The sequence below is a fragment of the Eptatretus burgeri genome, chromosome 15 (assembly GCF_056783735.1).
Source record: "Eptatretus burgeri isolate ZD-2024b chromosome 15, Ebu_testis_v1, whole genome shotgun sequence".
Taxonomy (NCBI): domain Eukaryota; kingdom Metazoa; phylum Chordata; class Myxini; order Myxiniformes; family Myxinidae; genus Eptatretus; species Eptatretus burgeri.
Window position 1 is genome coordinate 44,954,906 of NC_140975.1, and position 18,765 is coordinate 44,973,670.

The 18,765-nt window shown below is 41.2% G+C and overlaps 1 protein-coding gene across 1 annotated transcript in view; it reads left to right on the top strand.

The window, feature by feature from the left end:
- The window catches only part of LOC147012081 (Na(+)/H(+) exchange regulatory cofactor NHE-RF2-like), a 57,713-nt gene extending 39,792 nt beyond the window's left edge, over positions 1–17,921 (top strand). The window contains exons 4-6 of the mRNA XM_085858277.1: positions 4,378–4,421; positions 11,209–11,292; positions 14,680–17,921. Coding sequence (XP_085714403.1) covers positions 4,378–4,421; positions 11,209–11,292; positions 14,680–14,850 — 299 coding nt within the window. The 3' untranslated portion in view covers positions 14,851–17,921. The remainder of the gene's footprint in view (positions 1–4,377; positions 4,422–11,208; positions 11,293–14,679) is intronic.
- Positions 17,922–18,765: the final 844 nt, after the last annotated feature.

An 18,765-nucleotide genomic window follows, 5' to 3' on the forward strand; every position in this document is an offset into this window, starting at 1 on the left:
AACGGTGTACGTAAAGAGAGAATTGCATAGAATCACGTTTCCGCTCGTTGCCCTATTTAATTGCACGCGGTCCATATCCAACCCAATCGTCGGCATACAGTTTAGTTTATTGCTATAATATGCATGATAACATGCAACATAATTTCACGTAGCATGAATGGGGCTTTTTCAATCTTGCGCCATAATGATGCTGCTAATCCAGCGATGCATTTGTAATCCGCGATTTTAAAAAAGAAAAAAAAAAGGTTTGGCTTGTTTTACTTTCCGTGAATTATTGTAGAATTTGGGTGTTGGCAGTCTGTTGAGAGGTCTTCGAGATATTCCATATCTACAAATGTTTCACCTCTCTGACTTCTCCCACTCCGAGCCATCAACTTATGCTGCTGACATTTTCCCTCCTTTTACTCTGTGGGAGAGGGAGGAGGGGAGGAAGCGCTAGCGAGTAAGATGGTTGTGTTGTGAAAGGTAAATGGTCATGGGTTAGAATTGGGGATGACGAGAGATGGCGGTGCATTGCTTGCTTGAAGCCCTGGAAGGAAGAATGAGAGAACAGTCTCTGGAACAACCTTTCTCTTCCCTTTTTATTCAAAATTTCTCAACCTCCCTCCTGCCTCACCACATGCTTAACAGTTATGCAAATGACCCCTGGAATTGGCTCCTTTTATCGTGGACTGACTCTGTTTGCATTATTCATTCACTCGTTACGCTGCCACCGGTTTGGCACTGCATCCCCTATGTGGATCCTTCGTCTACAAAGCTTCGGATCCCGAGCCTTCATCTCTGGGTGTTTGATTCCTCACTGGTTAGCCATTTCCTTAACCCCATCCTTTCATCTTCTCTTCGGCTTTCCTCTTGATCCTTCTTGCCGGCATCCATTTCTCCACATTTCTGGCTATCCGATCTTACCCCATACTCAAAACATGCCCAGCCCACGTCAGACACCACTCTTTGGCCAGCTAACAAACCCTCCTCTGTCCAGTATTTATCCTCAATTCCTTGTTGGTTACTCTCCTGCATCCAGCGAATCTCAAGTATCCTTCTCGGCATCTACTATCAAAACCAATCGGTCTCCTCTTCTCCTTCACCCAGGTCCAACTCTCTAACCCATGCAGCACCACAGAGATTGCTCCTGCATTGTACACCGTCACCTTGGTTTGCAGGATTACATCCCTTCTCCTCCAGAGATCTCAGCTCAGACTATTGAACACTCCTCCCACCAATGCCAGTTTTATTTTCACTTCCTTGTCACTACCTCCCTTGTCTGTTATCTTGCTTCCCAAATAAACAATTGAACCTACTTTCTCAATCTCATCATCCCTGATCTTCAGTTCTTCATCTCCCATTTGATTCTGCCTATTCATCATCATCATCCAGTTTGTCTTGGCCCTACTCACCTTCAAACCAAATTTCTCACTTTCATCACTGGTCCTTCTGAGGAGTGTCGTAAGTCGTGTAACCGTCGCAGCCAGCAAAACCACAACATCTGCGTCCTCCAAGTCCCACAGTTTCTGTTCTTCAATCTGGACTCCTTCCCCTGCTCGACTTTCTCGATCAACTACATGAAACTCGTCGTCGAATACGACGTTGAACAAGCTGGGAGACAGGATGCATCGCTGCCTCACTCCATGAACCATTCCTTTATCTTAAACCATTCTGAAGGAATTTTGAACGCGCTCCACCAACTCACCGATAAACGTTTGTGTAACTATGTACATGACAACAACTACGATATGCAAGTTGAGTTTTCTCTGAGAAGATTAGAAACTCAATCTTGTAGACGATCTTAACATACCAGATCCCATGTAATAAAATCCAGGCCTTTCACGATGAAAACTTCGATCAACAGCACATTCCTTGATGATGGATAAATGGGTTCAAAGACGAATAGGCAGATGGGTGAATATGTCCATTTGTTTTTCAAGCTGCCTCAAACTAACCTGATGAAGCAAATTTTTTTTGAAATTCTGCCCACAATCATTTTTATACGCCCGATATATATATCGGGGCGTATTATGTGATACCGGTCGTCCGTCCGTCTGTCTGTCTGTCTGTCTGTCTGTCTGTCTGTCTGTCTGTCTGTCTGTCTGTCTGTCTGTCTGTCTGTCTGTCTGTCTGTCTGTCTGTCTTTCCGTCCGTCCGTCCGTCCGTCCGTTCGTCCTTTCCTGTCCGCACTCTAACTCCCAAAGTTTTCAACTTTCACGTTTCATATTTGGTACATAGGTACAGACAGTGGTGACGGTGTGTCGCGACATACGTTTGTCATCTAAAGTGGTTGCCATGGCAACCAGGATGCTGTTTTCCATCCGTTCCTGTCCACACTCCAACTCCCAAAGTTTTCAACTTTCACGGTTCATATTTGGTACATGGGTACAGACTGTGGAGACGGTGTGTCGCGACATCCATTCGTCATCTAAAGTGGTTGCCATGGCAACCAGGATGCTGTTTTCCATCCGTTCCTGTCCACACTCCAACTCCCAAGGTTTTCAACTTTCACGTTTCATATTTGGTACAGACTGGGTACAGACATAGGTACAGACTGGGTACAGACAGTTTCATAGGTACAGACTGTGGAGACGGTGTGTCGCGACATACGTTCGTCATCTAAAGTGGTTGCCATGGCAACCAGGATGCTGTTTTCCATGTAGTAGCACAATTCTGTATATACCTTATTGTTCGGGCATATATTGTGCTCACTTGCGCTCTTGTTAATTTTTGATTCTCACCGCTGACCGGATGGTGCAGCTGTTAGTTTTGAGATGTCGAGCCTGCATTCAAATATCGACCCAGCTTTCAACGGTCATCCTGGCGTTTTTCCAGGCAGGGCAATACATCATTGTGTGCGCCGCCTCTCAGATGGACGTTAAGCCCCGTGTCCCATCTCCTAGCATTAGTGGATGTTAAACATTCCACGGTATCTTGCATATTCGCGAAGAGGAGGCGAGTCGTCGCCGGCACCCTGGAACAAATTTCAAATCCCTGCCAAAATTGGCTTCACTCGAATGTCAGGCCTGGTCAGGTTCGTGAAAGACTCGGGCAAAACCAGCTTCTCGGCCGACCTCACAAGGAGGTGGGAATAATCAGGGCCATGAAAGAAAAAGAAACAGTAATAGTGACGATGAACCAATGGTTCCATCAGGCAAGCGTCGCTGTAATCGCTTGTCTCGGCACATTTTTGTTTCATGGCATGTGGATGGTTTGCTGCTGATGGAAAAATAAAATAAAAACTCCAGTTAGACTGTTAGAGAGAGGGAAGTTAATTCATTGAGTCAGATTAAAAAAAAATTAATTATTTTCACTTTTTCCATTGCACTGTATCTAATTAACACAATGCAATTAAAATCTTCCTGTGTGGGAAGAAAGCTTGTAGGGTAACTCCAAGATTTTTGATACCCAGCCGTCCTGTCATAATGGCATGCCTCCTCTGCACCCCCCCTCCCCAAACCTCCTGCCATTACCTTGTCAACAAGGCCAAAGAGGCTTATAATCCCAAGGGTAAAGGTGGGAGGTGAGGATAAAGAGATGATCACATCTGTCTCAAACAAGTTATTCGCTATTTGTGCAACATCTGTCCAATTTTCATCTCACAATCTGGTTGTTGTTCAGTGGATAATGGATAATTTTCTACTCGCAGCTCGGTAAGTGTTCTCCGATTTTGGGTTCCGGAGAGGTTGTGCTTCTGATACGTGAGAAATGCACATTCGATTCAAAGTTCAAACTCTCCCCATTGTGAATTTCCTCTCTGGCTGCAGTGCTTGCCCGTTCTTGTATTATCCAATAAATGTACCCATTGCCGTTTCCTTAAATGTTGACTCAAGAATGTTGGAAATGTTTTTGGGGATAAAAAATAGGTAATTTATTTAAACAATTAAAACGATTATTTAATTTTTAAAAAAATTTGCAAAGCCAAAAGGTAAATGTGATAACGCCTCGTTCCATTTGCACATTATTTCAACAATGTTGAGGCAGCAATCTTGCGAAACTAGCGACATCATGCTACAGGTTTCCCACACAGTTCAACAGCACTTAATGTCCCCACTTTGGTATCCATGTTGATAATTTGTCTTGTATGAGATAATCACCATGGGACGGAGTGGGGATGAGGGGGTTGAATGGGTGGTGTTTGTTTGGCTAAACCTTGCAGAGATCTGTGCCACCAGAAGGCACAAAGATTGAAGTCTTCTGTTTTGCCAAGAAGGAAGCATCTTCCTGGAAAGCCATCATTCAATATAGATGTTGTTCACTGTAAGAATTTGGAGATTGCAGGTTTTCAAAAGGGTGAAGGAACACCTTCTTCTTATTTATATGCTGTATATATTTTTTTGTATCACCATCTTCATCCTGATATTTTTTCTTCTCACGTTATTCCCTCTCTTTCAGATTCGTTGCCGCAACCTTTTTCAAACGGGGCAGAAGCAACGGAGGTTTGTTTCTGTTTGTGTCTTTGTGTCCACCTAAATGCTGTAATCCAAGCAATAATCCACCTTGACCTGTGCACTCATTGTCATTACATGATCCGACCCCAATGTGCTTTTTAGTTGTGACGTTAAGATATATTGGATATGTATAGCGTTGGTCACAAAAATGTACCCGATTTTTATTATTTATTAAATCTGCTGTTTTTTAATGCAAGACAGTATAACTTTTCTGTTACGTAAAGAAAGTCATAAATGTTGAAATGTCCTCCCATAAGTTCTGCACACTTATCGATACGTATGGAATATTTTCTGACAATAGATTGAAGGGTTTCAGGTGGCCTCTAGAAATAAGCCTCGTCACAGAATCTTTGAGTTCAGGAATGCTCATTGGGTTCAATTGTTAACTTATTTATTTTTCTTGTTTTACATGATCGAAGGCTCATTGTAGAGCTTGCCCCCCCCCACCCACACACACACATACAAACATATGTGACACAACACAGGACTGTTAGATGAGACAAACACAGCCACTGAGCTTGGGGGAAGTGCAGTCACTTCCTGGAGTACTCTGGGTACCAGCGACGCCACAACATTGGTGCCACCTTTTCTCACCACACTCAGCTGGGCATCTCCTGTGGAGGAATTTCCTCCTCCCCATGGATGCCAACCTATGGGGATTGTCTGTGCTTTTATCCTTGTAAATGCTCAATGTCAAGCAAGGAAACGGCACGTACCGTTTTTTTTTTTTTTTGCCTTTGGTGTGATTCTGATGGGGGTTCAATCGTGACCTCCTAGACTCAGAGTGGAGGAACTCTGGGAATGGTTTGAAATAGCAAAGTGCTTACCTTGTGTCGGCCTTCTTGGGTTGCTTTATGCAGCTTCTTCGGCTAGAGGAGTGTGGGAGGTGTCAATTATTTATATAATCCTAGCTACCTGGGTTTAGTTGAGTAGGTGAGAGCTGTTTGGCTGTTCCCTCCAGTCACAGGTGAGAGATATAGGTGGGTCTTTCTTTAATATATTTATATATATATATATATATATATGTATATATGTATGTATATATATATATATATATATATATATATATATATATATATATATATATATATATATACAAACGTACAGTAATAAAAATGTCAAAATACATTTGCTACAAACGATTTGAATGCTTTCCCGACTTAATTCACTATATTTGAACATTTCTACATTCTAAAATATTTTTAATTTTTTTTTTTTCAAATTGGTACATTTTTGTGACTCACCCTGTTTCATTGACTTTAAAAACATGCTGTGAATCTATCAGAGTTACTGAAGCATTTCTAAGTTGTGTTGAATTCAATCCCCCACCCTACCCACCATGTTATGTGCGCTTGGTTTACCGGTTTGTAAGATAGTATATGCATAATGGAATGTACGATGTGAATAATAAATACAGTACGTGATTATACATTGACGCGCTAGCAAGAAAGGTAAACATTTACAGGTAAAACTACAAATTAGAAAGTTTGAATAGTGAGGTTGCATTGCCGGGTTGACTGACTGGGCACAGCTGAAGTTGTGGATCTACTGATGTGGACCCACTGTTTGGAGAGGTTCCGTGCTTTGAAGGGTGGAAAGCTCGATGAAAAACAGAGCACAGCTGATTTTCCAGGCAGTCGAAAAAAAATCTGTCAATTGCTTTCAAGTTTAAGGCCAATGAAAGATCCGCTTGTTGCCGATTTGAGAGCAATGAAGTTTGTCATGTGTAATGATGAGACAGGATATTGATAATAATAGATATGAGGACATGCACTGAAAAGATTAGCCAAATTAATTTGTATTTGGGAAATTTACTTCACATGATAGAACAATCTCAAAAAAATGTACACCAGATTTTTGCCACATTTATTTTTTACAACAATTTTTATGTGCCCCTTCCACGACGTCATGATCCATGGCTCCGCAGTTTTGGCCGCCACTACTTGTAACGCAAGGTGACAAATTAAATAACCTGCTGGATTGAAGACGAAGCTGATGATGAAGAAGAAGGAGAAGCAGCACAAATACAGAGGTTGATAGGAAGACGAGGTTCTCTCCTGCATGATAGATGCTGGCAGATCTGATTGGGATATTTATGGACATCTTATTCTTACATTGATTGTGAAATAACTAACTAATTAATCCCTTTGAACCTTAAGCCATTGTAGCTTGTCAAATGGATTTCAATTTTGTAAGTGCCATTGGAACCCGTTTATATAGATACAACATTAGGTTAAAGCAGTTGGAATTACCTATTGCTCAAAAAAAATTTTTTTTTTAAGAAGGCACAGCCAAACAATTCATGGTTTGCACTGCTCTTATCGATTTCCAATAAACCAGGAATGGGCAGATTTGGCTTCAAGCACAAAGCTAAGTCTGCCATTTTCTGTTTAACTTCAAATGGGTAGAGTCGTGCTGAGTACGAATTGTTGGTTGATTGTGCTTTTTTCAAAAAATCATATGTCGATGTAAATGACAAACAACTAGAGCATTAATAATAGCTGCTTGCTGTAGTTCAGCTGTTTACATCAACAAAACAGTCACTGAACAAGCCATGATACGTGTTCTGTGCCAGCACTGGTGACCTCCGATGATCTCGTCATCAAAATGCTCTGCTTTTATAATGGCCGATGAGTATGTGGGTTCGGGTTGGTGCGCGTTCATTAATGTGTGGAAAAATGTCCATTGAACGAGTATGAGGGGGAAGCGGAAATATCCATGCATATCCATGCACAGTCATGCAGAGTACACGTTTTGTGATTGATGAAGCAAAGTGTTTAGTGCAAGATGCAGGCGCATTGAACTTGACCTCTTAAATAATAAATAAACGAACGATCCAATGAAGGCAATAGTCGACAGCTGCGGGAAATGTAGTGCAAAAAATGCCTTTCATTAACACTGATGAAAGAAACATCCTGATGATGGAAAAGTGCAGTATACAGGGTGTCCACAAATTCCCGTTCCAAATTCAAGCCGTAATAAAAAAGAAAGAAACGTGATGCAGCGATTGCAGTTTGCTGCCTGTGAAAGACCATTTGTCAAAGTTTTGTTGTCTAGATTTTTATAGACAATCATTTATCATCTCATCGGTACAGTTCTATGTGAACACCCCTTGTAGCACATCGAGGCAATACTCCCTCCTAGGTTTGGTTGAGCATTCCTGCATTTATGGTCTTGGTTGCAGCCTTAATCCTCCTCCTCAAATTTGCAATATTGGTAACCCTTATTTGATACACAATGTCATTCACATAATCTTACAGAAAAAAAAATCCAGAGGGGTAATGTCCGGCAAATGTGGTGAGGACAAAATCGGTCCGTCATGCCCAATCCATCGATCATTGAGAAAATTGCGCACCATCAGATTCCGTGTGGGGGAGCTCGGTGGTGTTGGTACATGACCTCTGGTTGCAGGTTTGCCAATTGTGGGAGTACAAAGTTATCCAAGATATCTTGGTAATTCTTCAGTTATCATAGCCATCCTCCCACCCATGGTACACCGAATCCTGTGGTGAGGCAGTTGCATTGAAACAACTTGCCTTCTCTTCCTGGAAGGTAAATCCAACTGAAAACAACCTCAGATCATTCCACAAAGCCCGCAACAAGTGCATGTCCACTTTCAGGAAGCAACATTTGGCCAACCTCAATTATGATCTTTCAAACTTGTCCGCCTCCTCAAAAATCTGGTGGCACCTTATTAAGTTTGTCTCTGGAGTATGCCCCCCCTCCATCCCTTCCCTCACTTCAAATGGCACCACAGCCGACTCCACTCATGAGAAGGCCGAATACCTCAATTCTGTGTTTGCTTCCAAATGCAGTGTCCCCAATCCCTCGCTCTCTGTACCCACCCACCCTGTCATTCCCAACTGCTCCTGGATTCTGTGTGTTTTGCACCCGAGAAGTTGTCATTTTACATCTTTCGACTCTGATTCTGCAACTGGACTGGATGGCATCAGCTCACGTGTCCTAAAATCCTGCTCTGCTACTCTTGCACTGCCTCCCTCTGTTCCTTTCACCCTATAATTTGCCCTAGGTCATCTTCCATGTCTTTCAAAGTCAGCCAACATCACCGCATTACATAAGCAATGAAAGTCCCTGTAGTGTCCATCTTGTCCAGCCCCTGTGTCCTCCCCTTGTCCTCATTCTTCCTCACGTCCCTTATCCTTGAGGTCCCTCCATTTTACTCCTCAACCCTCCTGTTGAGTGTTTCCCCCTCTATTTCTGCTGTTCATTTTATTTTGTTGCATCCTGATCCATTCTATATCCTAGTTCCTCTAAGAACTTTGACTCTGTATAAAAATAAAATAAAACTAGACATGCCACTTTTTAACTGTGGGCAGTTATGGCTGGGAACTAAGCCACGCCGCTTTGATCAGACACGTTACCCATGATGTCCTATTTATAAAAAATGAATTCAGAATTGGATTTTAAAAAATGTATAAAAAATCCAAATTAAATTTTTTTTTTAAATGACCACCAGACCCTGCGACTTGTGATGATTAAATAATCAAACTTTATACCCAAAGAGTCATTGATTACGTGTGTGACGTGTTTCACCTCAATCTCTTAACCTGTTCTGGAGAAGTTAAAATTGAAAGGTTTATTCTTCAAATAATTTATAAAAATATGGCTGCCAGACCAATCACATTGAAAAGGGGGATTGGAGTGGAATAGAGTAGAAGGGGGATTGGAGTGGAATAGAGTAGAAGGGGGATTGGAGTGGAATGGAGTAGAAGGGGAATTGGAGTGGAATAGAGTAGAAGGGGGATTGGATTAGAGGAGAGTAGAAGGGGGATTGTATTGGAGTAGTCAAGTAGAAGGGGGATTGGAGTGTGGAGTGTAACTGTAAGGGTTCAAGTATGAACAATGGAATGTGGTGGGGGCGGGGGGAGGGTTGGATGAATCCACCATATTTCCGTGCATATTAAATAGTTGGCTCTGAAGTTCAAGGAAATCTACTGATGTTTTGAGCATGTCCCCACACTCTTATTACTTCTCCTTCTGGAACAAACTGTCCTCACCGCATATTTCACCCACCAAGTTTGATTAACTTTTCTCATAAACAGGAACAAGTAAGGATAAAGATATGAAATTATGATGATTTTGGTGGTTGGAGCTTGAGGACGGTTGACACCGGTATGTTAAATGAGTGGCTCAATGAAAGGTGTCAGAAAAGGAAAACAAAAATTGGAAACGATGAAACACTATTTGGCCCAGCACGGCTGTATTACATTGCCAGTGCAGCACTCGTCCAGAAAAGCAGGTCATGCTCTTTGAAGTAACAACAGAAAAGAGAGGAAGTTGCAAAGACAGTCATTTATCAGACCACAAAAGAGCACATACAGGAAGCTAAGGCAAGAAGGTAACTTGATGAGAAACAGCCGTCTTAAGAAATACTTGTACAATGACATCCCAAGTTTAGGAGACTCTGAAAGGGGTTTGTGTTTCATATCCAAATTCCTCTATGTTGTGTGTTCATCTTCCTTGAGCTGTGCACAATTCTAGATTGTTCTGAGCTTGTATGATATTTTGTGGCTGAATCAGCCCGATGGGTTTAAAAAGGAATACAATTCCTCCGGTGATGCTTTACGGATCTCAAATACACACCGTGGAGCTAAAACCTCGGCAAATCCTTCGAGCCTGGCACGTTAACGCGACTTTCCTCCATCCATGCTTTACTGTATCGGCCAATCCGCTTGTTTTACTTTGCAAGGCAATTGTGGCTCGTGATAAAGTGTGCCGAGCTTATCTTGTACAAACCATGTGGGTGGAACTTTTTCTTTCTTTTAGACAAACATCAATCAAAGCTCTCGGTTTTCTTTTTCTTGTTGAGAAATTTATTTTGAAAGCTCCAAGGAATAGCATCAACAGGAATATCAAAAAAATTGCTGACATCCTCCCGGTTTGAATGCGTAAGCTGATTTGGTGTTTTCAGTGAACTCTTGAGCGGTACTTGAGCTGGCATTGTTTCCCAGTTTTGCAAGAAAACATGGACAGCTCATGGAAGGTTGTTCTTCAATGAGGATTGACAGGCACTTTCAAATCTGCTTTAAAGACCCTCAAGTTGTTTTTATCCCATGGACATTTTGTTTTGTTTTTTTTAAACAGTGATCTAAAGCTCAGAGAAGAACTCGTACGCATATCACAGGTGCGACAAAGACATTAGTAGATGGTGTACTTTTACATGAATTACAGGGACATCGGTAAACGACGAACGAACACGTACGGGATTTGAACCTGGGTTTCCTGCAACAGGAGCCACGAACAGTTTGCTATGAAAGTTATCACTTGTTTGGTATGTTAGAAATTGTTATCTTGCAGGAGAAGTGGCAAATGGAATATTTGAATTGCATTCTATATTTTTCTTGTGGCTCAGATGTCTTGTCTTTGACATAATGATGTATGAGGGGAAGCCAATAAGTATAGTAAATTTTTACCGTCACTAATAGTGCTTGTGTTTGTAATCAATTGTATCGTACGCAATATCGCAGGGGCAGGTGCGAGTCATTTGTTGACCACTTGGTACCCAAGTTCTCCGCGTCTGGTGATGGTGATCATGCTGTAAGAATGCTGCCCATAGTTTGCTCAAACATGAATTGCAAGAACATTAGTAGATGATAGACAAATAAATCAACAGTATAAGGGATCCTGGAATAATGAGCAACGTGCTCAGACGAAAGCGGCAAACACATCTTGTAGAGCTAACCGTGTCACCAATCAGGGTGACAGTGGCACTTGTCACGTATCGTTTGGAATGTTGATCTTGTTGCTTTTTCAGGCTAATGGAGACATGAACGAATACAACGCAACATGTTACTCTCCAACGCAATCGATCAGATCAGCTCCTCCAATCTATGAGAAGGTAAATTGAGCTTTGTCAAACACCGGCATCTGTTGGATGTATTATTAACGGCCAACTGCATATTACAGATTTCATTTGCACAGGAATGGTTGAGCTGGGTGAATAATAAGCAATGTAATGAAATATTTTTGATAACCCCCCGTGCATTAGTGGTTTAGCATTATGGAACACAAGATAATGGAAAAGTGCTTTAACGTAATGGAATCTTCTATCCTCTCTTAACCGAAAGCTTAGTGATTTAACATGGAGGGTGAGGGGAGGGTGGGGGTGGTGGGGGGAGGGGGAGTCGCGAAGGGGTCGGTGTCTGTCTGTGGTATAACTTTACCATTTGACCTTGTTGTCTAATTTTTAACTAACTTTTTTTATTGTGGTATGGAGAGCACTGATTAATTTTTTTTTTAATTTCTCGAGCTGTTTCCGTCATGTTTAGTTCGAGTACAAAGCGGACGCTTTGTATCCGACGTACCTTGCCTGTAAGTGTTAAACGCTTTGCAGTTTAAGACCCTTTCTAGTTACAATTTGTTTTGAAACGCCCAACATGCCCTGGATTTATGAGAATATTCAAACTCAAAACTTACATTCTTTATTTTTCTTGTGGCTCTGATTGCATGTTCCTTATCTTACTTTAGTTCCATATTAGACGCTTTTATTCATCGACACACGATGAACTAATACATTTCTCCAAGGTGTGAGAAATTCATTCGTTTTTAGCTCACCTGGACTTTAGTCTGGTGAGCTTATGCGACCGAGCAGTGTCCTTAGGTGAGCGAGTTAGTGAGTCAGTCAGTCCATAAGCACTTCAGTCATTATCACTTAAACCAAACATACGATTTCAATGAAACTTTAGCATAACCTTCATCACCCATGATGTACCAAAGTTTATCAACCACATAAAAATCTGCGCTCATTAAAGGTGTGTATGGGGCGGTGGGGGGGGTTGACCCCCAAAATAGGTATTTGCTCTATTCTCCAAAACAACAAATCCAATTTCAATGAAACTTAACCACAACCTTCATCACCCATGATGTACCAAAGTTTGTTCATAGCATTAAAAACTAAAAGTCTGGTGTTGACTTAATGGTTAGTTTGGTGGGCTTGGGATCTTAGAGTCCTGAGTTCAAATCATGCCTGCCATTGAATTAATACCAAGTGGGGTTGACAGCCTGTCATCCTTCCAAGGTCGGCAAAGCGATTACCAGCTTGCTGGGATGATTGAACCATTTGAGTATCCTGTATCAGAGCGGAGACCCGTCCAGGATTGTGCCCAATAGGCCAAGAGACTGCTTTGGCAGTGCCGACACTCTGTACAGAGTATGGTCCCAATGGATGGATGGATGTATTAAAAAAACACAGGGTCGAAGGGTATCTGTGGGGGGATTGAGTGACTGTTGCTCCTGATCCAGGTGAGTCCTACTTTTACAATATAGGACTCACCTGTATCAGGTACGGTCCAATTTTTACAAACTTGTTTGAAACTTGAATTTTTAATAAACCCTGAATTCAAATTTTAACAAACCTGAACCTGGGTTTTTGGGGTTTTTTCATTGTCCTAACATCTCATCCTTTATGGGGCTTTTTCTTTTCCATTTGGTTGACTGTTAATATATCATTATTCATTTTAGGCGACTATAGCATTTAGTCATCTCTGAAGATTTGTTTCATCAAAATTGATGGAGCCGTTCAAAGTTATGGTTTGAGATAAAAAAAATGGTTTCTGCTGGAAGAATTCAAGGATGGAAGGAAGAAAGAGAAAAACACAATTGCTATGATAACGAAAATTCTTGGTCATGAAATTATTATGCACTGTATATTCATATTTGATAAGTTTCATAATGCCGTATGTTGTTTGTTTTGTTATGATTTACGCTGAAAATGGCACATCTGCCGGCTCGCCTGTTAGTATAGCTCGTTTGTTGGCATGTTTGCCATTGAGATCTCACCTGGGTTTGATTCGCACCGATGTTTGAGTAACGAAAAACTGCATTCTGATGCGGTGCCAGCAGGGTACGCTATATCTCTGAACATGCCGTCTTTCTGATTGTGCTGTGAAGCCGGCTGTCCCATATGCAATTTAGATTGTCGATCTTAAAGGTCACACATATCTCACAAAAAGAGTCTGCTATTGTTTCTCATACCCTGGCTGATGTTACGATGGAATCCTTGCCTGTAGATGTTAAGATGGATACATTTTGTGGTAGTAATGGGAAATTGGTACAGAGGAGACAAGTTGATATATTCAGTTAATGGGATGTGGATAAGACACCGGCCGAAAGAACCGAATGGCCTCTGCCTGTCTCTAACTTTGTTGTGTTAAATCCTTAAAATATGGTGGATTTGTTTTCCACAAATTTGATATTAATCACTGGGCATCGTGGGTGAAAAGCCTCTCCCGATCCCCCCCCCACCTCTTTTCCTTCCCCAGTGATATGTCCTCTGAGTCACAAAGCTTCTACTGTAGATACAAAGCGAATTTGTAGTTGGGGTCCTTTTGAACCCCAAAGAGGCCGATGGTGGAGCCTTGAGGACTTGGAAACTATAACAAGCTCCCATCTGTAAACATGGTCGGTGTTGTATCCAATAAGGCATGCAATGCATGTTCATGACCAAGATCTTCAGAAATAATACATCGGATTTTCCAACTCTTGCAAACACTTGGGCATTTTGTCCGTTTAGCGAAATTTTGAGTGCCTTCTAAGGGACAATTTGCTGTGGAGCTCATTTACTGCTTTAAATGATCGTCGGTTAAAGGTAACAATGTAGAAATGCATCGACGTTGGCAGAAACAGTTATTTATAAACTTTTCTAAATACATTTTATTCGTTTTTGAGAACTTCTTTATACAGATGCCTCGAGATGTCCTGCTTTATACACGTACCAATGGCTCTCTTTCTTTCTTTTTGAGGTAGTTCTGTCAATGTTTGCCTGATTTTGTCTTGGCTTTCCAAGCCAAAAGACAAAAGCCATAGAAAATGCATGTGGCAGGGAGGTCTCCTTTTCCTGTACTTTGCGTGAAGAAATAATGGATTCTGACACCTCCACCTCCTCCCCCACACTGATTGGCTTCATATACCCCTTCCTTCCTTCACTTTTGCTTCCACATTCACCCAGCACTCCCCTACCATTCCATCTCTCTCTCCTATCCTCTCTCTCTCCCCTTCTTTTTCTCAATTTGGACTCTCCTCACCTCCCCCCACCTTCCCTTCAAAGTATGAATGTGATATAGTGCTGAGTTAGAACAGATGAGCCAAATTACCTTTTCCTGCAGCCAGGTTTCCACGTATGTTCACATATATAGTGAGGTTTCAGTTGGGATTCAAAATCTGTCATTTTCTTGTGCATAGTGGACCTTTCCAAACATCCAATGAGCTGTTCGTCTCACTCCGGCAGGCACGCACCAAACCAAACACAGGCAGCATGAAGGACCCCTTCGCTGATCTGGGTCTTGAGCGAAGTTTGACTGTAGCTGCAGCCAAAGAGAAAGCCCAAGCCAAGCGTGGGAAAAAACAAGCACCCATGATGGACTGGAATACGAAGTACGACCTTTTCAGAAATCTCTGAGGAATGCTTGTGGGCCTATCACTACCACAATGGACCTGTTGTTGCCCGTCTGATCTGTTGCATTTCAGAATGCTGATTCGGCTGATGTCAATGCTGTCTTTTGTTTTCCACTGCCACGTGCTTGAATAAGTTGTTTGCTCGTTGCTTTTGGAAGATTGTTTCTGCTTTTAAAATATTCTTCAGCAGTGAAGAAATGCATAATGAAGAGATCAAGCTAAGTGGCATCATTTTCATTGGAATAATTGCTCGATGTTGTTTCCTTCTGATACTTTTGGTGTGTTTTTATTCTTATTTTTAATTTTTTCTTTTTTAAATTAAAAAAAAACAAAACAAAACAAAAAAAAATCCCATGAGCATGTGACCAACAGCTTTGCGTATTTAACACCTGGTTAGACATGGTCAAGTTTGTTTGAAATTAACTTCCTTTGATTCCTACCAATGACTTCTGAATTCCATTTCCACCGAGAGAACAAATTAATTTTTTTTTAAACCTTTGCCATGTGATGCCAGTTTGCATTTTGCATTCTTTACCATGAAATATCGATGCAAATTTGACCTACGTTTTTAATAAGAGTGCATACTGTCGAGGCACTGTTTGGATGAGTATTCTTTCCTGTTAAGGTATATTTGTTTGCATTGCAGGAGGCAATTGCCATTCTTCTTGTTCACCTTGGACAGGGTGGACACAAAGTGGGAGATCGGTTGGCTCAACGTTCACATTTAACTTCATTCAATGAACCGATCCCCCAGATTCCCCCGCTTTGTGGCCACCCTGTACATGTTTTTGTTCATCTTTTAATCTTTGCCGTTTGACAAACTAAGTGGCAGTATATATTCATTTGAAAACTGATTTCACGATACAATAAGGTCTTGCATGATAATGCAATTTCCATTATATACATGTACTGTATATGTTATTTTTTTGTGTGATTTATTTTCTTAAATGCTTTCACATATAATAGAACAATGAGTATGTAATATAAACCCCAAATTTAATTCCAACCATCATATTATAAATAATAATGCCATTCCTTTCATGCCATAAAGGCACGTAGGGCTGCCGAGGCAGTTTCATTGGCAAGGAGTCCAGTCCTGGATGGGTCGCCACTCCGACGCAGGTTACCCCGAATGGTTATTACCCCAGTACACTAGTACTCATTTCACCGTCCTCGGAAGGATGATTGGCTGAGTCAACTCCACCTGGTGTTAATTTAATGGTAAACAGGGGCTCAAACTCAGGACCCTAAGGTCCCAAGCCAGCCATCTTAACTGTTTAGCCAACACCAGGCTCCAACCATCATATATAACCCTAAAATTGTGGGGAAAAAATAATTCTGTACGTGTGTGTATGTGAGTAAAACAGCCCACTCCGTTTGTAATCTTGAACATTTTTGGTGAAAGAAAGAAAGAAAGAAAGAAAGAAAGAAAGAAGGAAGATTTTTCAGTTTTTTGCCCATTTAACTTGATATGGATTACTATTACCTTCATTTAGATTATTCATCTGATGCTGCTTATCTTTTTTTTTTTTTGGAAAACTATTTTCAAGTTGAGCTGATGATGTTAAAACTGTAAATTATTTTTGCTACCTTTACAAAAATTCATCATGGGATCTGATGAAATTCTCATCGATTTCTATCATATATCACATGGGAAAGCAGATCATTGTAAGTGTGTGAAATCAAGGTGGTTTAACGATTGGTGGCAATATAAAATGTCTGGAAGGAAGATTTATTTGCATGATAGGATGTGATAATTTTGGGTGTTTAAAAAAAAAAAATTAACAAGCAAATATGAATTTGGATAAATACTGTTTTTCTCTTCCCATTGTCGGATTGACATTACCCAGTACGCTGTTGTGTGGAATTGTATTACAATGCGCCCTCTGGTGCATGTTGACTGATATGCTCATTGGTTGGTGCGATGCAGTGGAAACGTGCTCAACTGAAATAAGAACCAACTTCAACGGTTCCAATTATTCCCAATAAGAACGAACTTCTCGAATGGCCTCAGTTATTCCCACCTTGTGTGTGGGGGAGAGGGTAGGAGTAACGGTTATGACCCAAATCTCTGTGTAACTGGCCAGCCAGGCCTGATCTTTCACTGTAACATGAATTTGCAATTCGTTCAGGGTGCCAGTGATAACTCACCTACTCTTTAAGCAAGACATCATTGGATGGTTAACGTCGACGGACACCCAGTGTTGGCAGACTGGTCTTCCGGTTTAACGTCCTTTCATTGCACGCCGCCGCACACATCTGTGCTTCATCGCCATGCATGCAAAACACCAGGGTCATAGTTTATAGCTGGGTCAGGATTCAAACCGAGGCTCGACAACTTAAAAACGAGTGCATACCTTTAGGCTATCCTAAGAGCCTTTCAAATAAGAACGAACAATACCTGTATTATATTTCCAAATGTAAGTTGTGGTTTATGGTCTGAGATGCAATCGAAGTATCAGGATAACTTCTCTTTAAAAAAAAAAAAATTAAACACACTGAGAAGTTTAAAGACGTGAGTTCTGCAGTCTGTATAAAATGATTGTCCATCATTGTTCTAATTCTAATTGTACCTTGTGCATATTATTGCTCACAATTTTGGGTCCAATGTAGGATTAATTGCCCTTGTCTGTCAACTCGATGACCAATAATTTCAAAATAAGTTGGGTGTTCAAAAGTGGACGAAGACCTGGAAACGATCCTTCTCTATTAGGTTTAGCTTTGAGGACTATTTTGATTTATTTCACAATTTTCTTTTCAGACCATTCTTTGTAACTTGGTTCCTGTGTGAACCCTTTAATATATATATATATATTTTATTTTTTTTTCTTCCTTTATTTCTATTGGAAATACTTTCTGAAACCCAATAGCTCTTGTTGCAGTAGGTTGGAGAAGATTGGGTTTGTTTTGGAGCTTCTGTATTTTGTTTCCTTTAAAAACCATAGAGAGCTTTAGCTTGTGGCCTAGTTTTAGCCTTAGTGGTTTATGGACATTGACTTCATGTGTGTTTATCAGGTAAAAACTTGATTTATTGAAACCACAGCTTTATCGTGAATAAACTTCATTTTAAATGTACATGCCTCGCGTGCCTCAGTTTCATACAAACCCATTTTAATTTGCTGCCAGTGGTTTTGTGACCTAAACGCAAAATATCCCAGCAGATGGAAAAGAAAACTCTTTAGTAGTAAGTAGTCCAAGTCCTCGATTATTTCGACCCAATCTGCAATGTGCTTTACTGTAGTGTGGCTGTGGTTTCTCATCCACTGGCATTATAATGAAACGGACGACCAGGAAGGAACCCGAAGAAGTAAAGAGCAAAGATGGAGTCATCAGGGGGAACCTGGATAGGATTCGTGTTTCAGCCGCGACTCCACGACCCTCAAACCCATCCAGGGCCATGGAATGAATGAAATGATGTCGAGGTGGGCAGGACCCCTGGTTCGCATCATCAGCAAAGTACTGGACTCTTTCCAGAGCATTGATGCTGTCAAAGCAGTCCTCTTGGCAAGTGATGTGCTGGGTGCTTTGCCATTGCCTTCCCAACAGTCAGTTGGGGGCAGGAATTTGTAATTTGCGCAGGGTTCTCGTGATAACTCGCATACTCTTCGTTAAAAACTCCGAGATATCTTTAATATCAACCAATGACCAATGCCGCCAGATGAGTCCTCCGTCATTTTGAAAGTCGCATATTGGGAGATCCCTTCTTGTCCCATTCTCCTATCTCATCTTGTCTGTCTTTATTCACTCTATTCAAAACCTCCTTGAAGTGTTCTCTGCATCTTTTCATTCTTTTCTCTTTCTCTTTCTCTCTCTCCCTCTCTCTTTCTTTCTCTCTTTCTCTCTCTCCCCCCCCCCCCTGCTGGCTGTTGGTGAGTCGAGTGGAGTGTCATGGCGGATGTGTGGTCTTGGTGAGCTGTGA